The following is a 27,462-nucleotide window of genomic DNA, read 5'->3' as shown; positions in this document are numbered from 1 at the left end:
TTTACCTTCCATGAAGATGTTTCTTCTAGCAGTCTTAGGCATGCTTTTGTTGAGTAGGGGTGGTTTAAGCGATGATCTTTCGAACGATCTACTCTACAACTGGAGATTGGATCGGATTCTGAAGCTGGATTTGCCGAAGGAGTCATTCCATGAAAAATACTTTGACTCGCAAGTGAGAAACAATTATCTGTCAATCTTTTTTCAATTCTTGTTCATTATATACTATTTGATAGAAAAATATTTATTAAGTGGTATAATATTTCATATGTAATCGAATTTCCTGGAGATTCTGGCTGACTCGCTTTTTAAAATCTTAAGAATTCCACAAATTCTTGATACCGAATTTTGAAACTAGAAATTCATTTTTGCAATGGTTTCTTTTGCTTCCGAATCATGCTTTGAGCTAATACATTTATAAAAATTATAAAATATAAACTGCAAACTTTTGTAAGGAACGATTTTATCAAATTCTTGCTTTAGTCTGACATCATTTTACCTTTGATTGACTTTGCATGTATCGTTCGATTTAGTAAATATATGCTACATTATATGTACGTGCGACGATTTCATTTTAGGAAATTCATTATTTCCCTCTTTTTTTTTTCCATAAATATTCTTTGAGAGAAATATGGGAAATTTTAATGTAAAACTGGAAAAAATTCTGAAAATTTTAGGGAAAAATAGGGGAAATTTTAGATAAAAATAGAAATGCTGAGGAAAATGGGGAGAAATGTTCAGAAACATAGAGGAAATTTTATGTCATACCAATAGAGGAACATAGAGGAAAATTGTCATACCAATCTTGTCTTTATTTTTTAGTCTCAAAAACCGTTTTTTCATTTGGGATTAAGTTCTTTCAATAGCCACGTATAATATGCAAAGTGAATAATCGAGAATTTACTGAATTTCTAGAGAAATTCAACAGTTTAGTAACTAGGTGGAATTTTTTAAGCTCAACAAGCTATTACTGGAAACACAATGAAAGGTATGCTTAAAAAAACTGTCAAAAAGTTTCCATATAATTTAAATTTATTTTATAAACCCATGTCATAAAAAACGGTACATTATTTCAATTGATACGAAACCAAAATATTAAAAATTGCTGATAATTTGCTTTTGTGGATTTTTTAAAAACAAGTAAAGGTAAAGTACCAAGTGCACGACAGTAGATGAATTCGGGATTTTATACAATGCGATTAAGGTTTTATTAAAAAGAGGAGATTTTTAGATCCTGGATTAAAAACGCTTGAAACCGAGCGCTCAAGATCTCGGATGCATAATTCAAGACACGCGCTATTATTAAACGCAACAAAATTGAACAAAATTCGAAAAATATGTAAATCTCAACTAATAATAAAGATTGGCGTTTGGTTGGCGCTTTACTGCGCAGACGGCCTACAATTGATCATTTGACTTCAAGATTGGGAATTTTAATTCATTAAAAATTGAACTGAATTTTGGCATGTTACCTACATAACGTTCGGAAATATTTTTGCACAAAAATTCATTTTAGGGCGTTTCTAAAATTAAAACATATTTTTTTTTAATGATACCAATTTTATAGCCTTGCAAGTATTTTCTGAATTTTCGCAATTTTTTTTTAAAAAGATATTTTTTGTACAATTTCAACATTGCAGCATTGAAATTGAAACCATTTACATTATTTTAGCAAATATTTGATTTCGTGGTTTTTCTTCCATTGTTGAAAGCTAAAAAGGAAGGATTCTTTTAAAATCTGCGTTCTTTATAAGACGAATTAAAAATAAATAAATAAATAAAGCCTCAATATCGTGAAATTTAGAAGACGGTGAATCGCACATTTACATTTTTTATCACCGCCTTGATGTCATAAGATCGATCTCCATTATAAAGATTCACTTAAACTGTGAGCAAAATTTCTGTAAGGTAATTACAATAACATGATTTAACGTCTGAGAGTTTGGGTCTGAAGTTATATCTAAATGATTTAATTGAAATTTAACATAACTAATATTCCCGGTGTTAATTCTAACCAGCTTGTCACCAGAGGCGATTTGTAAAGTCAACGGGATAAATATTTCAGTCAAATGAAATAAATATTTATAATGTCAAATATGTCAGTCAGTCAAATGAAATAAATAGTTATATGCAATAAGATTAGGAAACCAGGAAAGGATAAGAGGGCATAAATAACATGCTTTGCTAATTCTGATGCTATTTTCCCTTCAGGCTGAATCATTTACATTGATCACATTGGACTGACCATATTCTGCATAGGTTAGACACATACTTCATGTGAAAGTTGGGAAAGAGAATGATTTCGAAGCTCACATGCTTAAAAATTACTTCTAATCGATCTTTTTTTAAAACAACTTTTTTATTTATCAACTAAATTCGGTAAAATCTAGAACATTTAATGAAAATGTAAGACAAACCAGGTCATATTTAACCTAAGATAAAGAGTTAAAAATCGGGATTGTTCAAGTTAATACGGAGTATCAATATTTCTTAGTTTTTACTCCTTCGCTTTTTAAAAGTATGTCACGATGTATAACAATAGCAGTGGCACTGTAAGGCGGAGAGGGAATAGGGATATAAACTATTCTAAGCCATCGACTGCGTTTAAAGAAGGTGGCGAGTCTACCTTATTGTGAAATTTAGTTTAATTTTAATATTAAATTAATTAGATAATTAGATTTTTTTGTCCAAAAATAAAAGTAATTTTAATTGCAACTTCTTAAATTAACAGTGGCCTAGATAGCCTGATTGATAAGGCGTTATATTCGTGTCTCTGGGTTGCGAGTTCGAACCTTGCCGGCCGAAGACTCTTCGTGTGTGTGTGTGTGTGTGGTGGCTGGCGCCCGTATAAATTTGTCGTGGTCACAAAGTTCTCCCTGTCGAGAGTAATGCCACTGGGGGTACTGGATCAGGGGTGATCGTTTTCTGATTCAGGTCCAAATTTTGATCTGTGAATGAATGAATGAAGTCCGTGCCGAAAAAAGGATTGTGGCCTGTATGTAGCTAAATCGTACTCTTGGTCCTAGATGGCTCTACTGAAAAAGAAGGGATGCATCCTTGGCTTAAAATCACTAACTTCTAAAGTCAGTGGGCTTGTCTATGACAATTGCCATTAGAAACAACAGTAACGTAAATTACCAATACTAATTTTATAACTTTATCTCTGCCAGCCGTAGTCCAATTATTACATTTAAAAAAATAATATTGATGTCTTCAATGAACTTGTATGAATCATTAAATCCGAAATATAAAAATTATGTAAAATATATGCAAAATAAAATAATTATAAAATAATAAAAAATATGTCGAAATCAGGAATATATATATATGAAAAATATTTTGTTTTAAATAACTGCCAACTTTTAATTCATTTCAGAACAAAGCGGATGGCGGTAGTTCTGACGTTGAGCACCAAGAGGAATTCGGTGAGTGTGTAAATGTTGTATTCATTTTTATTGATTATTAGATTTTTCTGAGCTTTTCATAAAAACATAATGCTTGACAATCATAACCCCTTTTAAACCTCATATGCTCCCAAAGAACTTGCATATCAGTAAGAAAATGTAAGTGAAAATTGCAAATCAAGAACGGGTACATAGCCTTTTATACTCTGCAGTAACTTACCAGCAATCTATATTTGCTCGTATACAAAATATACGAAAAAAAAGTAATCATTAAAAAATATGACCTCAAAAGTTTGACACTTTTCCACATTTTAGATCTCCCTTAGTCCAAAAAGCGCATTTTAGGTACTACGTCTGTCTATCCTAGAACTTGATAAAGATGCACTGAGGTAGACAGATGAAGTTAGGCATGCAGCTTTTACACCAAACTATGTGGAATTGCACCAAATTTTGAAAAAAAATCCACTCGCAAGAAACTTTTCTGTCTCTGTCTGATTGCAAGAGCACACGGTAGCTGTAAAATATAAGGAGCTACATAGATACCATTTGGTACACAGTTGTAGCATTTGAAATATAGATGTGTATCAAATTTTTCAAAATTGGGAAAGGGTAAATCATCTGGTCTGTATATTCGCATGCATTTAAGCGCGATAATTCAAATAAGCAACGACTTAGATAAACGAAATTCGGTCCGTGATCTTGTAATCAAAAATTGTAGTTATCTGTCCAATTCTAATTTTAATTAGTCGGAAAAAGGAAGTTCGAAGAAGTATATTTAGTTTTCCTTTTTATAATGAGAAGCACGAAACGCTCAAGTGCCACACTTATAAAATAAATAAATAAATGGCTGCTCGTAGTGTTGACGGTTTTGTTTTTGGCCAATTTCCACAATTTTTAAATGGGCAGCAAGAGGAGAATAACACATTTATTACAAAGTAGACGAGAAAGATTTGAGGTGACCTCTCACTCTGATTTAATTTGACTTCTTTCATCATCAGATAAATTGTTATAGAAAACCTCAGGAAAGAAATGATTTAATATCTGACTTCAACTGTCACTGTCTGTTTGCTAATGGAACTGCACTCTTTATTTTGTTTGTTGCCTATTTCTACTCTTCGTCTTCTTATAGATATTGTCAAGAAAGTCTATTGTAATACGAAACTATAAACGCTTGATTAAAGCGATATTTTCAAGTGTAAAGAAGTAAATACAGCATCTTTATGAACCAAGCTTTTCTGGCACAGAAGAGTCGCTAACAATTATTTAAAAGATTATTGGGAAGATATTGGTAAATGTTATGTATTCAAAGAAAATTTAATTAAATTCAAATGTTAACGTGGGCCGAATATGCTAGAGCTAAATTTATATGAGCAGAACGGGAAGAAGCATCTTTAATTTATGTAGAACAGATTTATTTCGTAAATACGATGCAACAAATAATGTAAAAAAAAATAAATTTTAAAATCAATTCCTTCTTTAGCAAGAATTGAACTCGCATTCTTCACCTTCACGTGAAAAATACTGAAATCCTTTCATTTTACCGCTTGAGCTACTGTCTGTTGATTTCAGTTTTCATTATAAACAGCTAAAACTCTATTTAAAGTATTAAAAATTAATTAAATTTAATAATTAATGGATTGATATTTGAAAAAAACTGTATTAACATGAAGTGTCATCCACTACAAGTTTTAAAAAATGTATTTGGATTTGAATGGATGAATAAAAAGTATTTTATTAACGATTGAAAATTGTAACAAGATATATAAATATATATAGGGAGTGTGTGAACTAATAGTAGGAATTGGAAAAAATAATGACAATAATAAATTCATTTTGGACACTCGCGTCTATAATCATTTTTCCTATTTCAAAGGATGACCTATCTACAGCAATTCATTTCAAATGTGGTCCAAAGAGAATGTTGGTAATATTGTATCTATTTATATTTCTTACATAAACGAAAATGATTGTTCCCACCGATAAGTGTTTTCGAAGATAGAAACAATTTTATGTTTTAATTTTCTGAGTGTTTTCAAACCTGACTAGCAAATATTTGCAATATTCAAGAATCACAAATTTGTGAATTTTACCTCAGTGTTTTCAATGAATCTTGGCATAGTATTTAAGGTAAACAAATATTTGCTCTCCAATTCACTTAAACCTCTGATTTGCGTGAAATGAAGACAAGAACTGCTGTTTAATTTACGGAATCTTTATCAAACATTTTGTCACATACTCTTACATCCTCTGGCCGTAAAGATGTCCATTTTGGGTCTCAACTTTGACAATCTTGTCTCAAAGAAACATTATAAATAATCATGTTTCTTATGTCTTCGTTAAAATAAATATAAAAAAGTCCCATAAAAAATTGCCTTTATTCTTTTTACTCTGTGTCTTGAATATTCATGATTTTCTGGAAAATCGTACGCCTGGTTTATAGCCAATCATTTTCAAATCATATTATGATTTCAAGTTTGAATATATGATTTGCACTCATAATTTACGTTTAATGGAAACAAATGTCAGAAAATGAATGTTCACAAGAATTTACAGATCAAAGTTATTCAAAGTTCAAACTCATCATAGGAGTTGTATTACAAAATTCTTTCTCATCTGGATTGTTAAACACTTGTATTTATTTAACTTGAGTTCTTTCATGTTTATAATGTTAGCATTTTGTAACTGATTATTTATTTACTTTTTGATATGCTAGTTGTCACATTTTGTACTCTTGTGTATTTTCGATGGCAATTAGGAATTTAACTATTTTCAGGAATAATTATCAATTACTGATTCAAATTTTACTTCATAAGAGTGGAACCAATTAAAAGCAAATTATTTTTTAAACATTAATTTGTTAATATATATATTAATAGATTATTAATTACAAAATGAGAAGGCAATTAAAAGAAAATAATTCTTCCTTTTAATGCGTTAATAAAACTGTGCTTTTAAAACTCTTTTAATTAAATTAATTTATTTTTGTCTCAAAGAATGTTTGACATTTTTTTCCTTTGACCTTTTGATATCTTTTTTTTTTATGGTAATTTTTCTGCATTTATTTCCAGGATTGCCCTTAACACCGGATGAATTCGAAGCTGCGCAAACTCTTCCAGGTAATTAAAAGGTTATATATATATATAAATCATGAAGTATAGATTACTTCGTATTTGAATTTCTGTACTATCTTTTAAGACAATCTTAATTATTTAGAAATTAAATTAGATAAATTTAGTTTTAAATCTCGTAACCTAGATATTTCACTTTTTATTAGGTATTTAAAACGATGACAAACTTAGATTTTCATTTATTTATTTTTAACACTAGTTTCTCATTTCCTATTTTCTTACGAACCCAGCCCAATATAGTGCAAGTGGCTTCTACAATCTCCACCCTCCGCTATTTCTATTATCGCTGTGACATTGGAACAGTCCTTAAATGCCTCCCATTTTTAAATATTCCCTCCTTAAATATTTCCCATTAGGTTCCGTTAAGAAAATTTCATATTGTACTTGTCGTCTTTGGTGACCAGCTTGTTTCCCGGATTATTGATTATACAGTACACTCCAGAGTACCCACTCTAATGTGGCAGAAGAGCAGATTGGATAAAAAAAAAAAAAAAAAAAAAAAAGAACGGATAGACCGGAGTTCTATGAATACCAAAACTCATTGTTATATTTTCTATCTTCTTATTGAGTACTAAGCTCTCCATTTATCTCAAGCCATGCAGAATGTGAACCCTACCGCGGCCCGGTGAATCATAGGCGAAAATGCCGGTAAAGTGTCGAGTTAAAATAGAAGATTCTATACTGGAAGTTTATACTATATGTTTATATACTGCACTGCACGTTCCAAGAATTTATTAGAGAAAAAATTATTTAAAGGATATTAACTGTTCACATTTTAACACAAATTCTGTAATCCCTAATTTAAATGCAGGAAACATAAACAAAACGATAAAGTAAGTCGTAGGCCTGATTAATAAGTAAATTAACTCAAACTGATTTTATTTTTTACTGATAAATGATTGCACATATATGAAAAGTTAACGCTAAGGTAAGAATCAAAACTTATTGTTTTTAATTTTAGAAAAAGCCACAATAGATAACTGCTTCTGCAACGCCTTGCCACCTTCATTTAATTACGATAAAAGAAAACTAGGCCGGATAGTCTGAACCCGGATATTTGGGAGTCTACTGTATTTCATTTCAATTAAATTGCTTGGACGCATCTCTTGGGAACACTGCAAAGACATATTAATAGGGTTTTAAATCAATTATGTGAAACAAATAAAATGCGTGGGACGAAAAAAAATATATATATTGTTTGAGGCATCATTTGCATTACAACTGTAGTATCTTTAATTTTAGTTTTTGGTATGTTTCCGTGATTCCTTGAAAATAGAAGTCAGGCCTCTAGCAAACGAAAAAATATTCATGTGGTCAGTGCTGCATCCCATTTTGTAAAATATCCTTATATCCCATTGACCTTGAACTATATTTATTACTTTTGAAGTGTCCGGTATCTTTCAGGGGCATCCGCTCTTTTATTGCCCAACACAATCTGAACATGGAGAGGGAGAGGAGAAATTTTCTGGGGAGAGAAGGGGATGTTTTCTGCTTCCCCTTTTGCCACCTCAAGACTGCTTGGGAAAAGGATTAAATTTATGATTTTCATCCCCCTCCCCCTAATGGCTTTATTGACGGACGTCCCCTTTCGCTAATAAAGTTGTCAGAGGGATTACGACTGTGGAAAATAAACGGACTTGGGGGTGGAAAAGAAAAAAAAAATGCTTGCTGTTTTTTTGTTTGTTTTGTTTTGTTTTAAACACGTGTTTTCAAGCTTTTAACAGATAGGACACCTGCTAGATTGGTTTCTTTTGCTGAATAATGAATAGATGCACTAAAAACTCAATAGTTAAAGAATTTCTTTAATTAGAAATAACTAAAAAAAAAAATTGTGTGTGCTTTGCTCTAACGATAGCAGCAGATGCAACCACAAGAAAATTCTTTTATTAAAATTATATGAAGTATCGAATATTTTTCAGTTGCATATGTGTATCTTTTCGTTAACATGATAATATTTATAGTCGAGAATATTATTTGTAAATTGCATCGTATAATATGAGCAATTAAAAATGGTGCAAAACTACTTAGAGTGTAGTACGTTGTACTTAAAGCTGGCTGACAAATTCATTGTTAATTACTTTTTAGATAATAGATCTGTTTAGAAAGGTCTTCCAAAATGTTCATTAGATTTTTGTAATTAAAAATTAGTTTATATTTTTGAAGATTTTTTCCAGAGTAATTTCAGAGTATATTATCGCATTAAGTAACTTGCTCTAAAATTCATCTGCTTAGCTTTTCAGTTATATCAGTTTTATTTCTGTGCCATTTTTCGTCTCTAATTTTAATAAATTTTTAAAAATACTATAAAGCATATTTTACAGTATCTTTTATGGTTTTAATTGCTGGGTTTATCCTCAAATGCGTTATATTGATAGTAAATATATCTTTTGTGCGTGGTACTTTTGTCATTATTTTAAAAACAATTAAAAAGGTAAATAAATCAATTATAAAATGATGTCATGTTGCGAGTTTTCGTATTCCTTTAATTCCAGCCTCTTTTAATTTTAACGTGATAGTTTTTATAGACTGTCATGTAATCTATAAAATCAACATGCATTATTAAAAGTCTTACAAAATACTCTACCGTGCAGATTATTGGAGCTAAAACTGTCGAATTTGATAAGTAATTACTTCTTGATAATGACGAGAATAATGATGATTTAAATGCATTTTTTTAATGCAAGTAACAAGTATGTAATCAAGGGCCATTATTAAAAATAAAATAAAGATAGAAGAATCAAGTTTAAAATAATATCATGGTACAGTGTTTCAGACCAAAGTTTTGAATCAATTTTAAGTTATTGGAAAAATTTTAAGAAACTCGTTTTAAATTAATGAACTTTCTTTAATTTTTAATCCGAACTAAAAGGAAGTTTTATACGAATTTGTTTGAGTAATTTAATTGATGTGATAAACAAGGATTATAAAAATAACTTCCACCTCGCATCAAATTATTAGTTCTCAAAAACCTTTACATAAAATCTGATTCTTCGGGAATTCAAAGAATCGATCAAATCAATCTATTTGAAATTAATATATGCTTTTTTTTTTACTGTCTTGTATATGAAATATACAAAAGAAAAATATTGTAATTGATAACTCAAAAACACTTTCGAAGGCAGACGAAAGGCAAGTATAAGTATCGCCAAATTTGCATATTTCCATCAAATTTTAAACGAAATCCATTTAGAGGAAGTTTATTCATCCTAGTTTCTGAACAAACAAAAAAAAAAAAGGTATCCAAAATAATATTACATTTTTTGGTAATTGCGTGTTAACTGTTTGTTAGTGATAAATCAACGCCCCCCCCCTTCCATAAAAAAAAAAAAGACAGAAGGGGGGGAGGGGAGAGCGAGAAAGAAAAAAAGTCGCCCAAATTCGCTCTCAAATAGTCTCTTTCATAAATATGGTCCCTCAATGGTATGCGATTAAAAATCTAAAAATGGAACAATAACATTTTGAATGTGGCCTTTGCACCATAACTATAAATCTATGCAAAATTATTAACAAATAGAAGATGGATTGTCCACTACATGTACATTTGAAAAAAATCATAACTCAGATTCGAATTTAAAAAAATGAGAAGGATGAACATTTGTTCTCCGGTTCGAATCCCTGTTCCTCTAAAGGATTCGAGATCCCTTTACTCTAGAACGTTCGAGAGCCATTTTCTTTAGTACGCTCGGCACTGAGTTCTAGACAGTTCGAAATCCAGTTCTAGAAATTTGCTACATATGTGAGGCTGGCTGTATGGCAATCCAACAAGTTTTGAGTGATTTTATTTTTCGAATTAACTATAAGCGAGATTTTACCAAAAACAGATTTTCGTAAGATGTCAGCTTCAGAGTCGAAGGGTTACAGGTATGAAACCCGATTCCACCAAAGGGCTTTTTGTGTTAAATTTGATTCTGGTGTACATTTATTCTGATATCGAGGGTCAAAGAGGAATGCGGAGAGGGGTGCCTACTTATGTGTCGTTCGATATTTGAGAACAACTCACTTTTACGAAGTCTGTCCTGAAATAGTCTTCGAATTGCTTCAAAATTGGACATATGTATAACAAAACCAAATTTTTCAGCTTCACAGCTTGTTCCAAAATTATTTGAAGTTTATTAATTCTTGATCACTTAAAAAAGTCAATTCATGCTATCGGGTGTTACATAATTAAATAATGCTATGCATAAACTTTGAAATTAATTTTGTTTTTGTGTGAGGGAATAACGTGGCATCAAGCATATGTTTGACAGATTTGACACTTGTGGTTACGTAACGTCACAAGAAAGTGGTTAATTTCATCACGTGATTGTGATGTCATGCCATTGGATTTCAGTTGTTAGGATGTCGGGGCACGAAGGCTTGATTCATTTTTGTACAAACATTTTTACGTAAATCAGTAAGAGTTTCTAAGGCACATAATGTGTTATTAAAAGTATATTTCTATGTATATCGTTTCGAAAAAAATCCCCTTTTCGATTTCATTCTCGAATACTTAGTTGAAGTCAACGGTTTTTGTGCTCTCAAAGTAAAAGGTATCTTACACAACAGGTGTGGAGAAAGATATTTCCAGCTCTATAACGGGAATTTTTCTCAATTCTTCTGAATCTTTCCAAAATTCAGGACAATTGTCCTTTTAAATTGATGTCGTAGATGCTCGTAATTCGATATAAAATAATCGGATTATTTATCCATTTGACTCAGCAACAGTTCTGTATAAATTAAAACTCATATACTGAAAAAGAATGTATTCTGCATTTCTCATTAATACCAATTAGATTTATTACATGGGTGTTTTTTTTTTTTTTTTTTTTTTTTTGCTACTTACTGTGTCTTGAAGATCAAAAGACTTATGACATCAAGGCTCTACGATTAGCAAGCGTTGCGGAAAACTCCAAACCTATTAGACAGCTGTCGTGGCAAATGCTATCAATTTATTCTTTGGGCATGTTTCTGTGCTTTGTTTAATCTTTCATTAATGTTTTTATACGATTCTAAATACCGTCATTTCGTTAACTTTCGTATTTGCTTCTAATGAATCAGTAAGTTTTATTAATCAATAAAAAAGAATAAAAATAGAATCAAAAGTAAAAAATAAAAAAGGAGTCTGGCCTGAAGACTTTCACAAGGGTCACCCTCAGGCAGAAATTCAAAAAAGGGATATTTTCTTTGAGGGATCTGACTTTTTGTCCAACAGTATTGACTCCTCGTTACCCGAAAATCCCCTGAAATTAAGGCCTAAGAGATACATAATTTTTTTACAGAAATAAAACAATCTTCTTAATATATATAAATTACGTGTCACGTTGTTTGTCCACGATGGACTCCTAAACTACTTAACCGATTTTAATCAAATTTGCACACCATGTGCAGTTTGATCTAACTTAAAAGATAGGATAGCCCTTTTTTTGAATTTTTAATTAGAATTTTAATTATTAATTAAAAACTAACTTTCCCGCCAAAAAAATCTTCAAATCGCCAAATGAGTACGGCTTCAATTTTTTTCCCCAACAGTCATTTGGTTAGGCTTAAGATTTTTCGGCTGATTATTTGAAACGATTCTATTTGTTTTCTTAATGTTTGATGCATTTAAAATTAAACATTGTTAATGAATCGATCTTTCAGATTCATTCTGAAGTACTTTTGAATTAAAATAAAACAAAATAAAGGAAATTAAAAATTTCTAATCTGCATAGCGTTACCCAAACTGGAGTAGAAAATTCGCGCATTTGCTTTAGCATAATTGGCGTTGAAAATTCACGCATGCGCATTGTTTTCTTATTGTTGACAAATATTTTCAACGGATGCGGATTTGGTTTTGATGGTTTAATATGTTTCCGACAGATTATTTCAAACGATTCTGTTTATTTTTTTAGTGTTTGATGCATTTGAAACTAAACATTGTTAATTAAACGATCTGTTTATGATGAATCTGAGAAAATTTTGTTGAAAACTTCTTGAGATATTATATAAATTAAGAAAAATATTCTTTAGTGGCCATAAGGTTTAAATACTCAGTGACTCTGTTTTCAGTACTCATATTTAAAAAAAAATGCTTTGTTTCAGTAAAAAAAAATATTATTATATTTATTGCAGTTTAATCATTTCCACTTTAATTTAAAGCATGAATTCTACGGGAGCTAACAGAAAATTAGAGAGATACATATTACGTTATGGCTGAAGGCCTTTATAATAATATGAGTGAATTATATGACTATTAAAATTTGAAGTTTTAAAATATTTTAATGAAGAAGCAATTAAAATGGGAGTTCCATAAAATATTTAATTATTAAAATTTTAACGTGCATTAATATTGGCGAACCAGCTGGTCGCCAAAGGCGGCTAGTACATTATATAAAATACAACCTTATGTAATTTATTGTTTTATTTCTGTAAAAAATGAACAAAAAGTCAGATCCCTCACAGAAAATATCCCTTTATTTGAATCTCTGCCTGAGAGTGACCCTTGAGAAAGTCTTCAGGTCGGATTCTTTTTTTTTATTTTTTATTTTTTACTTTTGATTCTATTTTTATTCCTTTTTATTAGTTATGTTCATGTGTGTTTTAGTAGTAGCAGCATTAGCGCTCTCTAAATAGAATTGTATCCTTTTTAGTTTGATTCAGAAATAATTTTAGTTTTTTTCTAGATTGCTTCAGAAATAGTTTTTAATTGGAATTTTAATAATGCTTATATTTTTGTTTATTTCTAAGTTTTGTTAATGCTATTCTATACTACTGTTTTATAATGTAGATTAAAATGAAAGGATTATGGAAGAATTTGAAGGTTAGATGAATGAGTTCAAAGACATGTGGTGGTAACATCATAAGCCAGATAACAACTTCCGGAGAAGAGAGTATTCTTTTGTCTAGTGGTTATATTACTCGGATATGAACTTCAACCTTCACATTGGTGACCCTGGTTCTGAATAACCGCATCCTTCATTCAGCTGTCGTGGCTCCATCTACCGGCAGCAACCACTCACACACGCTCGCCGTCGCCCACCATAACACTTGGCGCGATAACAACGTTCGTCGCTCGCCATAACGCCTGGCGCGATAATCACGTTCGTCGCTCTCCATAACTGGCGCGATAAACTCTACCGACTCACTGGTGGGGGACTATTGTGGTGGTAACATCATAAGCCAGATAACAACTTCCGGAGAAGAGAGTACTCTTTTGTCTAGTGGTTATGTTACTCGGCTATGAACTTCAACCTGCACAGACATTCAAAGGAATTAAAGGCCAACCTAAATCTAAACAACAAATCTCTCCCTAAACACCAAATTATTCACTTAGACGAATTGCTTTGAGATCCGTATTAAATTTAATACTATTTGTTCAAAGTTCTGATGGAACAAATTATTTTGGTAATTTATTAGACAATTCGTAATAAACTGGTATCCGTGATGCCACATACGTGATAAAAAAATCTTTCACAACTCTCCACAAAGTTGATTGCTGAATCTAGGACTTCTGAATTTAGCATGTAATTACTTCCTAATTTGTTGGTGCTCACTTGAAATGGTTCGTCACGAATTTAAAACAGATTTTTGATTAAACATTTATCGAAATTTTAACGATTTTTTTCTCCTTAAAGAAGTCATTTTTATATCTCTTAAAAAATAATAATTAATTTTTCACGGATACCAATCATCAATTTTCCTTTAATTTTAATAAATTTTACAAAATTAGTTATAAACATAATTTTGTAGCAACACTTATTCTTTATATAATCCTATACTTCGAAATAGCTAGACAATAATATGAATGTTTTAATAGATAAACAAAAATAGATATTACTCTTTCCAGTATAATGTTAATTGACACATTAACATATTTCAAAATGTAGATAATTTTTTAAACAAGATAATCTACTCAGGTTAACATTTTTCTTGTAAAGTTTGTGATGTAAAAAGCATAAGACATTGAGTGAAACGGCTGTTACAATCAAGTCAAGCGAAGTCTTGACAGACGAATAAAGCTGATGTTTCAGACTATAAGATCGAATTCTTTATATATTTTTCATATATAATTTTGCCGCTTAATATCAGTATTGTAGCTTATAAAATTTTTTTGCTGTTAGTGATCTAGGTATAAAAGCGAGCTAAAAGCCATTAGTGAATCCTAATTATTTTCAAGAGATGGCACCACTATCGTGAAATTTTGAAAAGGAATAGCTTAACTCGCTGTTATTTAATGACAGTGTGTGTTTGTGTTTGTTATTTTCATAAAAGAAGTTGGACATTCTATTTTTAAATCGCATATGTTTACTGTTTTTATTCTAGCGAAGTTAATTTTTTAAAAATTTCTCTAATCTCTAAGAAAATTTAAATATTTTTTTTTTTTTCAGAAAAATTCTTTGCTCCGGAGAAAGGAACTGATCCACTTCACAAGTCAGGGTACTTCGAGGGTGACATCAAAGATCCGAAATTGGTTCAAGTACTGTGATCAGTTTTGTTTCCTTTTTGCTTCATTCATTTCGAAACTGTCCAGTATCAAACAGCTTCAGCATCTTTTGCATAAAAAAATTGTCAATGAAAATAAAACAATGGGAAATAAAATATGTGCCTTAGTTAATTCCAATTCTTCCTTAGTTTTAACTGAGGAAATAAAAAAAGAAAGAAACAGTTCTCTGATGTTTTGAATATATTTATTTCTTTAGTAGTGGTAGTGGCAAGGCAAAAAATGAATGACTTGTGATTTCAGCATAAATAACTAGAAAATTATTTTTTAATATACAAAAAAAGTAACCAAATGAAAAACCTGTAATAAACAAGCTATGGAATTAAATTTTGCAACTATATGTGTAATTAATTGAAACTCCTTATCATTATGGTATTGCAAATGCGACAACCGTAGTTAAGCCGCAAAATGGCAAAAAAAAAAAAAAAAAAAAAAAAAAAAAGACCCAATCAACACAAAAATGCATAATTTTTAAAAAAATTTATAGCACATATACAATTTCGTCCTGATAAACAATAGATTTCTCTGCTTACAAGGTGTTCTTTACTTTTTTAGTAAAAAAAGGGGGAACGAAACGGGTACCAATATTTGATTCGTATTGTGATTCTTTTTACTGATCGGTAAAAAAAAAAAAAAAAATCATAATTATTTTTTGGTACGTTTGTTTGCTTACTTTTTCTGTCCTCTTTTTGCGAGTTCAAGTTATTTCATTTTATTTTACAATAATTCGGGATTAACAAACACAATTAATCAACCCTCGGATAATCGAGAGAGTTTATGTAGATTATCAAAATAATTTTTTACATTTCCATTTTTTGAAATTTTAATGTAAATAAATAATATTATGTAACAAAGTAGAAAAAAATTAAAAGATAAATAATTTTTTTTGTAAATTTTTTCCTATGAATAATAAAGAAAGGAAACTTAAAACAAATTTCCTATGATTAAATCTATGTAACTTGAACCATCCTTCTCCCAATGTTTTCCATTAGGATTGAAGGAATTGAGATTAGGTTCTATTCTGGCTGTAAACATGTTAGGTTTGTGGTGGTAACTTCATAAGCCAGATAACAACCTCCGGAGATGAGTGTACACTTTTATCTAGTGGCTTTGTTACTCGGCTTTGAATCCTAACGTTGCGAGTTCGAACCTCAAACTTGCACATCGGTGACCCTGGTTCTGAACAACGGCATCCTTTGTTCAGCTGTCGAGGCTCCATCTACTGGCAGCAACCACTCACACACCCTCGCCGTCGCCCGCCATAACGCCTGGCTCGATAATCGCGTGCGTCGCTCGCCATAACTGGCTCGATAAACCCCACCGACTCACTGGTGGAGGAGTATTGTGGTGGTAACTTCATAAGCCAGATAACAACCTCCGGAAATTACTGTACGCTTTTGTCTAGTGGCTTTGTTACTCGACTATGAACCCTAACGTTGCGAGTGCGAACCTCAAACTTGCACAGGTTTGTCATCAAATAATGGATTATTTGATTATTTTATATAGAACTTGAAAAAGTAAGGGGTAAAAAAAAACTTTTTGTAATCGAGGAAGATGAACTGAGAATGAAATAATACTTTTTCATGAGGATTACCATGAACACTGGGTTATGAAAGAAGGATATACCTGGGAATTAAATTGTCAGATATGAAAACAAAATAAGAAAAAAAGTGGAAGATCCCTTATATTATGAAAATAAGATTAAAAGTGGTCGGTAACAACAAAATAGATAAAAAAGGAAAAAGAAAAAAGAAAACAGAAATATTCATTACAAAAACTATGTAAAGACCGATATCCTGATCCAACATTTCTGAGATGTATGCTGTACTCGAGATTTCATCGACTGTTCTTTAGTGTGATAAAGAAGAACACGAAATTACAATGACCAGCTGATCACAAGTTAAGTCCTTCCATGTCCTTACCCACTCAACTAATCATTCATACCTATGCTGTTCTGTGCCGGTCAGAACACTTAGTTTAACAAAACTGATCACCATCTAATATTGAAGTTCATCTGTGCCTATTTCTTTTTGTTTAACATTCATTAAATACTATTATTTATATTTATTCAAAGTTTTATTGCAATTGTCGGATAACAAGATTAATTGCGTTTGGTATACATGATATACATGTTTCTTCCCATAGGAGAGAAATGCCATACGAGATAGCCACATGAAATGGCCGAGAGGTGTCATTCCATATGTCATAGCCAACACATTTAGTAAGGCACTATTTTTTTTATTTTTGCCATTTGATTATCAGACTACTTGTAGCTCATGCTGAAACTGAACGCATCTTTGTTTGCAGATCACCAGGAACGAAGTATTATTGCTCGAGCAATAGAGGAGTACCACAAAAGCACTTGTATTCGATTTGTGCCAAGGAGTAACGAAGTGGATTTTGTTTTCGTCACTCGCAGAGAAGGGTAAAATTTTTCTTGTTTCTCTCATATTTTTGAAACGTGCATAAGACCTTTAAAGTATAAGATATGGGACTCTGATGTCCATGTGAATTTGTCAGTTTTGGAGGTTCATAAATTGAATGTTTGGATCACTTGCGCCAAGATCGGTGCAAATTATTTACCTTTCATGCACAAAAGAAAATCCATGCACTTCTTACCATTGTGAACTTACAAATTCATAAACCTACCTGAATTAACAAATTCGATGCAAAAAATATTTATTGATTGATTTTAAAGTAACAAAATATAATTTAAATTATTAAAAAAAGGAACAATTTTTAGTTATATAATGGAACTACATTTAACGAGTATAATTCTTCCCCGAATCTTATTCGTTAAGCAAAACAATTTTTTCCAGAAGAATCCATGAAAATAAGACAATGCGTTCCATTCAAAAAAAAAAAAAAAAAAAAAATTTAAACAAATTTATAATAATGTAATTTATCATTTATGATGCATGCTTCTTTTTAGAAGAAAATTTTTTAATGATTTTCTATGATTACAATAAAAAATTTGATGAAAATGAGACACAGCAATATCGTTAAATGAATTTGTAACTCTCATAGCTACTGTTTTATCAGGATGATGCTTCTTAACGTAAGACACAATAATTCCCCATGTTTTCAGTATCTTCCTTATTTTATTGAAAGATTGCTGCATTATTGTGTCTGTTATCTCCTCCGACCAAATCTCCTCCGCAGCCTTTTGCTGCGACACAGAATGCAGTTCCGTAAGTTCTTCTAGTAGTTATGGCTATATTTTTTGCAACAACTTCACCAGCTATCAGCCTTTAGCCCCATAATCTTGATCAAAGATACAGTTTTGTTGATTAAAGCTTTACAGACATTGCTTTAAACCTTTGGAATCGCTTTATACAACGATATAAATCTGAAACTTCTTCCAAGTTCAATAGCATGTGACGTTAAGATGTTCAATAGCATGTGACGTTAAGATGTTCACTCGCCACTCGTTCTGCGAAACATCGCTCGTTAAGCAGGTCACTTTATTATATTTTGTTTTGGTCGTTATGAGAATCGCTTGTAAAGCGAGGTTTAATTATATTGATTAATTTGCTTTTTAAGCAAGAACAATTCATTCGCATAATTAATAATTCCTTATAGCTGTTAAACACGTATTGCAATTCAAAGCCTTCGGCAAAGAATTTAGATCTGATGAACAATTGACTGTTCCGTTTCATAAACAATCTCTCTATTATAGCGATATTCTTAAGCGATCGCTTAGGATCGCGTAATAGTAAAAACGGGTCCGAGCTGCACATAGGTATGCAAGATTTCATATTTCTATCTTATTCTTTAACAGGTGCTTCTCCATGATTGGCAGAGACGGTGGTCAACAACTGCTATCCCTCGGCGATGGTTGTATGTTCGTGGGCATCATTATCCACGAATTCATGCATGCAGTAGGTTTCTGGCACGAGCAAAGCAGGGCAGACAGGGATAATTACGTCACCATTTTATGGGAAAATGTTCAGGAAGGTGATAGTCGAAATCTTTCCAATGCATGCATTTTCAATTGACCTTAATTTAAAATGTAAAACTGATATAAAGGGACTGTTAAATTACGCTGTAGTCCGGACAGCATTTGTTGCTGTTATCGGAACCTTATTTTCAAGCATTTTTATTTCCTCTCAACTGAACTATTTATGACAATTAAATATAAACGGTGAATGAAATCTATTTTCACTATATAAAAATGCCCTTCGATTGGGTTTTTTAAAATTCTATTCGAAGCTAGAAAAACCTAAATATTTATCATTCATTTCAGCCTGAATAGAAATATATTACTTTTGAGGCATATTTCATAATTCGTTTGCGAAAGTGGCGATAAGTGAGCTGATAAAACTAAAATGAATTAAAAGAATTATAATTTAAGGTTTTATTGCGAAGATCTTTGAATCAATTAGTAATATTAACTATCCCATTTTAAAGCTACTTATTTAGTTTAGCTTAGTTACCGAAATTAGCATTTTTTAACACTAATTTGGAATTGGCTTCGCAATTCTGACCGAGTTTGTTAACAAGTCCCTTTCCAAATTTGTCTCAAAATAGTGAGGAAAAGTTTGATTTTTTAAATCTCAGATTTAGCATATACCATACCGAAATACGCGGCGAATCTGTTTTTAAATCAGATTTTAAACTTTAAAACCTCCGTGCCATAAAGCCGAGTCTTTATAATTTGTCACCGGGATTAGGAAACCATTCTGTCTGTATAATCTCAAGTTTTTTGCTTAATTTTTTAAAATTGAAATCTCAATCTTGATCCGAAGTATCTCTATCTATTTCATATAAGCAACATGAAAGACCAAATTTCAGCATCTTGACCTACGAAATATTTGGATAAGAGGATCAAGAAATTCATTTATCTAACAGGCTTCTAAAGTTTGAAGAGCTATTAACTGTATTCGTTTTCCAGGTCAGACGCACAACTTTGCTAAGTACACGGACGGTCGCCTCCACCATCTTAATGAGCCTTACGACTACAGCTCCATCATGCATTACGGACCTTACGATTTCACCAAGTACCGCAACAGACCCACCATCCTACCCAAACAGAGAAATGTGATGATTGGACAGAGATCAGGATTTAGTCCAACCGACCTCAGGAAGATCAATAAATTGTACCAGTGCGGATCTTTACACAAAGGTGGGCATCTTGTAACATGATTAGTTTTAAGAAAGATGGAAATCCATTTTTATGTTATTACATGTATTACGATAACTAAAATTCTAGTTCCAGTATCTTTTACGAGATTATAGAAACTCAATATGGAAAACGCATCTCCACTTTCGATTGCTATATGTAATTAATGACTAACACTGTTTTTTCGAATATTTATTTGTGTAGAGGGACAAGACTCGTTATAACTCCATTATAAGGTAGATGAAAATAATAGACGAGTTTCAGGAACAGCTATTTAATTATTTTCTAGACGAGTTTCAGGAACAGCTATTTAATTATTTTCTAGACGAGTTTCAGGAACAGCTATTTAATTATTTTCTAGACGAGTTTCAGGAACAGCTATTTAATTATTTTCTAGACGAGTTTCAGGAACAGCTATTTAATTATTTTCTAAGTTCCACATTTCACAAGGCAAAACAAATACGAACACGAAAATACACGACACTCACTAGAATATAATCTAATAACGAACCTCCAAGGAGGATCATGGGAAATATATCTTGATGTTAATAAAGTAACGCCATCTGTTGTGTCAAAAGAGAAGGTAATTGAGTTATGTAACCGCTACATTTGTTAAATTATGATGCAGATACTGAATGCTTGATATAAACTTGAGTTTAGAAATTCCCAATAGCCACTGCATTTTTGAGTTGATCAATTCTTTTTTCTGCTAATTATCTAATTCGATTTTTTTTTTATAATTATAGACGTATGTGAGGACAAAGATAGTCAGTGCAGAGGATGGGCTGAACTTGGGGAATGCAAAAAGAATCCTAAATGGATGCTTACCAACTGCAGGAAGTCTTGCAATCAATGCCGTAAGTTTAAAACGATCCAAATGTTGTAATAATAATGATAATTCCTTTGTTGTACTTCAAAGTTAATACAATGATCTGCATTTGTTTTCGTTTTTCATAACATTTCAAGGTTTCAATAATATAATGCAAATACAGTCAGAAATATAACCAAATTTTTAATGAAATAAATCAAGAGTACCACAAAATCTCAACGTAAGTGGAAGAAAACCAAAAATGTTTTGTTTCGACCAAACTGTAGACCCAGGTGATGCCAAATTCCCTCTTGCCTAGCTGTGCTGATGCAGTCGTTATTGGGGTAAATCGAAAATGGTACAACGCAAACTTGTAGTCTCTCGTATCTGTTTTATGCCCTTCGCTGCTACCATTAACTTCTTACGAGAAAGGAGAGCTTTGTTTCTCATATACGAACTATACAAAAAGAAAGTATCGTGATAATCTATACTTACATATAAGAAAGCTCAATGTGTGTGTGTGTGAATGTGTGTGTGTGTGTGTGTGTGTGTGTGTGTGTGTGTGTGTGTGTGTGTGTGTGTGTGTGTGTGTGTGTGTGTGTGTGTGTGTGTGTGTGTGTGTGTGTGTGTGTTGGCGCTCTACAGGCCAGACCGTTCGACCTACAGCTACGAAATGTGGCACGTGTATACCTTGGAGGCTTGGGTTATTTTTTCGAATTTTTAATTAGAATTTTATTTATTTAAAAAATAAGCGAAATTTTAGCGTGTTTCTGCTATAACTTCGGAAAATATTACCGCACAAAAAAGATTTTTACATCAAGGTTAAAGATCAAAAATTTATCTTTTAAATGATACCAATGTTTTAACCTTAAAATTAAATTTCTATTTTTAATTAATTTTTAAATAAATAATTTAACTATATTTTTCAACATTTTTTTTCGTACAAAATAAAAATAAAATTTAAGCTGCACGAGCACGTTTCGCATTCATGGGGAAAAAATTAGCTTTTTTCAAAGTGTTGCCATCACATCGATTAAAGCTCCATTTAAAAATAAATTAAATCTTTTTGGAAATAAAATCTGCAAAAATATGATTTTAAAAAATATGACTGTAGGAAATGAAACAAATATGAAATATTATTTTTTTCTAAAAAAAAAATTCAAGAAAAATTATTTTATGATCTTTTACACTATCGGTATTATTAATCCAATAAATCAGTTTTATTTTAAGGCAAGTTTTGTTTGATATGAACAGGATATCCATTCAAATCAGGGCCACACTTCTAATTTGTAAACCTTTAGTAATAGACACAGATCTGCTAAAATGGTCAAAATGGAAAATAATTATATTTTATGTAACTTGATCCAATAAATACTCTAATATATAACGAATTTTTGATTTTACATAAAGCTTCTGCTGTGGAAATCACGTTTAACAAAATGTTCTTGAAACACTAATATTTTAAATAAAGAATTAATATCCAATCAACAAAATCAATCACTTAAACTGACTGATTTATAAAAATTTGAATATCACTATTCAAAAAAAAAAAAAAAAAAAAATTAATAATTATTTTTTAATTTTAGATTTTCCATCGATCGTTTTAAAGAAAATACGCCAATCAGCTCGAAGGTTTCTCAAGATTAATTGGCCTAAGATTATGAAAATGTTGAGTTTTTCTAAATTTTTAACATTCAAAACTTCATAAATCAGTCGTAGTTAATCGTGGAAAATAGAAACATTCATTCATTTATTTAAAATTTGGTGTGTCCAGAATATTTCTCAGAATATGATACCTTACTGCATAAAATTTAGACTTCATAATTTTTGAAATATATTTATAGGCCGGAACAAAATATTATTATTGATTTCATTTCAATCCTTTTGAAAGCAAAACTAAAAACTGAATTTTATGCTGAATCTGAGAAATTTTTGTTGAATTATTCTTTGAGATATTACGCAAATTATGAAAAATATTTTGTAGTTCACATAAGACTTAAATACCGAACGATTCTGTTTGCAGTACTCATATTCAATAATAATAATAATAAATAAATAACAACCAAAATGATAAATAAAATAAAACGCTTGGTTTCATTAACAAATATCTTTACATTAATTGCAATTTCAGCATTTCCACTTTAAATTAAAGTTGAAGTTTTACCGGAAATGACACATTAGCAAAATATATATAGTAAATTGAACGAAACGATCTAAACAACAGTATAAGTTTGGTATGACTATCAAAATTTGAAGATTAAAAATGTTTTGTTTGAGAAGCTATTAAGAGACAAGTTACTTAAAACATTTAATTGAAAATTGTAGCGAGCGGTAATACTGGTGAACCGGCTGGTCGCCAAAGGCAGCTAGTAATTAATTAAAAAAAAAATCCTGTCGAAATCCAAATCTTGTGGAATATCCACTTCTTAAACCTCTGTGACTCATTTTTGGAATTCTGCCTGTCTGTGAATTCATTTTTTCAAGTAAGGAGTAAGTAAGTAAGATTGGAGTAATATTAATGGAATTTGGCATGTATTCTTTAAATCAATTTGCAGTTTCCTATTAGATTTTGAAAAGGAAATCGTTTCGTGGGAAGTATTTCTGTGTGTCTGTGAATTACAAAGTATTTACATCTATATAGATAAAAATTGATAAACAGTTTTAACATCTAAAATGTAAATCCTTATTATTCTGATTCCTTATTTTGAACCAAACCCATTAAGGGAGTTTGTCACTTGTTCATCTGTTCATTTGTTTGAATTTAAGTACGGTTAACTCAAAAATGTAATGATAAATAAAATATAGTATGTGATTTTAATGTCAAAATTTAAATTCTGTGTAATATTTTCATTTCAATTAGTCTACAAAAAAAGTGCATACTCACTTTTTTTCATTATATTACAAAGCACAAAGTGCTTATGCGCGAAACTTTCAAAATAAAAATCTGAGCATTGGTGGTGTTTACAGCTTTGCTCAAAGTTCATAATTTTAAAATTGGGTGGGAGAGAGAGTCAGCATATTTATTAGAAAGTACTTCAGGACATTTCGGAAAGAACATTCCCGCTCTTTATTTTGTGTGCTACCTCTTACCTTTAATTTCAATAAGTAATAAATAAATAAATAATAAAAAAACATTTCCATTTCAGTACAAGTTATCTTACTTTTAAATCTATACATTAATTATTCAGCTTAAGTTAGCATTTTTTACAGAAAAAAAATATTTATGTGGATAAATACTTATATACCTTATTTTATTTGGTTTGTATCAAAAGAAATTAGATGTTTCAATACTGCTGTAAATATATTTTTATATTTATTGTATTTATATTTTTGCATGTAAAACTGAACTTTTGAACTGAGCAATTTATTAAAATTGAAATCAAGTAAACTCCGTTTAATTTTAATAAAATGCTCAAAAATTTGTACGAGCATCGAAGTTTAGAAATTTAGCTAATGAAAAGAAGAGTAATGCTTCTTTCCACCCACTTTCCTTTGAAACAGATAAATATCTTTTGCAACATCTCTCGCTTTTGAGCTAATTGAACCTACTAACGAATATAAGTTTTTTTCAGTCAAATACCAGAAGTATTTAATATTTAAAGAATATTTAATGTTCTATTGATAACATCCAATAGAATATATATATATATATATATATTGTCTCGGTTATATTTATAAAATTTATCCTTTTTCAAAATGATGAGATTTAACAATTTAAAATATTATTATAAAAATATGAGACTCTATTTTGTGTTATATTTCATGAATAGCTTTGTAATTCTCTTTTTTGATTTGTTTCGTTCCATTTCAGGAATGCTGCTGGGGTCTATAGAAGGAACAAACACGACTCTTCTGACTTGAGTTATGACGGACTATTTTCATCATCAGCAGTGTTTCTTTCAAAATTTTGATACCAAAATCTCATTGACATTCATAATTTTTATATTTCAATAAAGCATATAAATTTAAAAGTCTGACTGTGTTTGTTTTTTATTTACTCACAAATAAACAATCATTATTATTTTTATTTTCTCGTATACTGCATATACATGACAAAGAACAAAATCATTTTCAGAATGATGTCTGTCGGTCTATCCGTGAAAAAGAGGGTTCAAACATGGAATGCACTAGATGAATGAAATTTGAGAAGTTGTTGTTGTTGTTTCTAATCCCAGGTGTTATAGCTGAGCTATAAAACATCCATGAAACCAACGATCTCTAAAAAGTACAAAAACAATAGAGAATCCTTTCAAATCTCAAAAATCGTAAAATTTAAACATTTAAGAATGTGATTGGGGGAGGCTTGATCTGCCTTGCACCAAAGATATTCAGCAAAGATCCTCCGTCCGTGTTGGAAGGTGAGGGATTTGGTGTGTCCACTTAAAAAGCGAGAGAGAGAGAGAGTCGTTTGCTATTTTCTATAGATATTCAGGCGGTGATACCAACTAGGACTCCAAGGAAGTACCAACGGTGAGCAGGTGGGACTCTCCAAAGTGCACTTGACTCCATCTTTTTGATAGAGGAGATTTCAGAATAAGTTAGTGTTGCATCACCATGAAATATGTCAGCTGAGGCAGTGTTTGCTAAGTTATCTGCTATTTCATTACCATTTAAACCAACATGTGAGGGGACCCATTAAAAGTGTATAGAGTGAACAGCGGAGAGCCTGGCAATAAGGTATAAGACATTTATGTTAATCTTGTCTCTCACTTTCGTCCAATGAGAAAGGTGCTGTATAGAGGCACGACTTTCCGTTACAATCCAAATGTCTTCGAACACAATTTCAGAGGACGTGTCGATGTATTGAAGTCCAGTATAGATTGCAATAAGTTCGGACCTCAATACAGAACAGTTGACAGGATTACTAAACAAAATATCGGTAGTTCCTTCAGGAGTCTCAATGTGCACGCCACTACCAGAAACGCCATCATCTCCTTTACTGTCATCAGTGTACATTTTAAAGAGAATGCTATGAACTGTTTCCAGAGAATTTGTCTAGTAAATTCACCCTGTGACTCGCTTGCGGGCTTTCTTATAGGATTCAGCATACCTTACATCCAGTCCATAAATAAAGTAAGAACAAGAAATTAATTACTGCTCTTCAGTTTGGTATATTTATATAGAAAAAGGAAATAAAAGATTGACTTTAAAAAACTTTATTATGAATAATTATGGTTAATTATGCAGTTATAATTATGGATAAGTTTGATTATTGTTAATTATTAATTGTGTATAGTTAAACGATATACAGTAAACAACATACAAAAAAAAAGGAAACCATAAATCAATTTTTTAATCTGATCACAAATTTTACGTTGTGGTGGTATGTAGATTATTATTATCTGTGCAGGAAGCAACAGGACGAATGTTGTTGGAAACATTTTTTTTAATAATCACATTCACACACTTAAAACAAGCACAAACACAAAACATTCACGCGCGCGACTTCACAGTTCAGCGTCACATCTCATTCTAATTACAATCGCAATGCACTATGGGATGACATATGGGATGGCCTAATCAGGCATCGCCATCTAGTATCCAAAAGGGAAGGTAAGAGTAATGCAACTGTTACAACGTTCATTTAAACTCATACACACGGTAAATTTAGATCCGGCTAACGGTTTCAAGCTTAAGAAAAACTTTCCTTAAATCTAAGTTGCTCCAGAATATTAGGTGCGAAATTATTGTATCGCCACCTCTCCCCCCCCCATATATATCGTATATTGATGCATATACTCGATTCTCAATGATGTCAAAATGCAAATGCATTTGCTTCATGGTAATATATATAAATATACAGTAGAAAAAAAATCGTATGGTGTTAGAAGTGGGAGGGGAGGGATTGGACATTGTCACTTCAAGTAACTTTAGCTTGTTAAATCATAGGGAAAGAAATTTATATTGTTCTTCAAGGCTTATGACGATTTTTGGAATATTCAGAATTAAATGGCATATATAAAATTTTTCGGAGGAAAAAAACAGTATAGACTATATTTGCACATACATATTTTTTGTTTTAATTTGTTTACGATGGGCCAATGTTTATAGAATATTTTATTGTGTTGTGAATGCAATCTGAAAATAATATTCCTTCATTATTTATTAGCTGCCTTTGGCGACCAGTTGGTTCGCTGGATTAATTGCTCATTAAAATTTTCAATTAAATATTTTAAGTAGCTTGATCTTTGAAAAGCTTTTTCAGCAAAATATTTTTAAGGAAATTTAAATAGTCAAATAACTCATATTCTTATAAAAGCCAAAGCCGTTTTATTCCTTTATCATGTATTTATGAAGCGGAAGTGATTAAACTTTATTTATTTCAAAAATGTATTTGCTGAATCCAAACATATATTTTAAAAACATGAGTATAGAAAACAGGACCTTTCAGCATTGAAATCTTTGAAGTCTTTTAAATAAAATATTTCTAAAAAATTTGAAATGAAAAAAAGTTTCAGTGTATTACACTTTCTTCAATGTTTATGCTTTATATTGTCTGTAAATAGCGTCTACAGAATAAACGCTTATAGAATGAATACAAATAT

At 31.0% G+C, this 27,462-nt stretch overlaps 1 protein-coding gene across 1 annotated transcript; it reads left to right on the top strand.

Moving 5' to 3' along the window:
* On the top strand, positions 1 to 24,855 carry LOC129976810 (zinc metalloproteinase nas-4-like). Its single transcript, XM_056090507.1, has 10 exons — positions 1 to 172; positions 3,374 to 3,422; positions 6,470 to 6,517; positions 14,875 to 14,963; positions 17,133 to 17,208; positions 17,295 to 17,412; positions 18,769 to 18,944; positions 19,882 to 20,112; positions 20,856 to 20,966; positions 24,729 to 24,855. Exons 1-10 carry the CDS (start codon positions 11 to 13, stop codon positions 24,776 to 24,778), a joined length of 1,110 nt encoding a protein of 369 aa, XP_055946482.1. The 5' UTR covers positions 1 to 10; the 3' UTR covers positions 24,779 to 24,855.
* Positions 24,856 to 27,462: the final 2,607 nt, after the last annotated feature.

This window comes from Argiope bruennichi, chromosome 1 (assembly GCF_947563725.1).
Source record: "Argiope bruennichi chromosome 1, qqArgBrue1.1, whole genome shotgun sequence".
In the NCBI taxonomy this organism is placed as follows: domain Eukaryota; kingdom Metazoa; phylum Arthropoda; class Arachnida; order Araneae; family Araneidae; genus Argiope; species Argiope bruennichi.
The sequence above is the reverse complement of the archived record's forward strand: the minus strand, read 5'-3'. Positions and strand labels throughout refer to the sequence as shown.

Coding starts and splice junctions, on each gene's coding strand:
- LOC129976810 (XM_056090507.1), top strand. CDS start 11: ATGAAGATGTTTCTTCTAGCAGTCTTAGGCATGCTTTTGTTGAGTAGG. Junction 3,423..6,469: donor TGAGCACCAAGAGGAATTCG/GTGAGTGTGTAA, acceptor ATTTATTTCCAG/GATTGCCCTTAACACCGGAT. Junction 17,413..18,768: donor TTCGTCACTCGCAGAGAAGG/GTAAAATTTTTC, acceptor ATTCTTTAACAG/GTGCTTCTCCATGATTGGCA.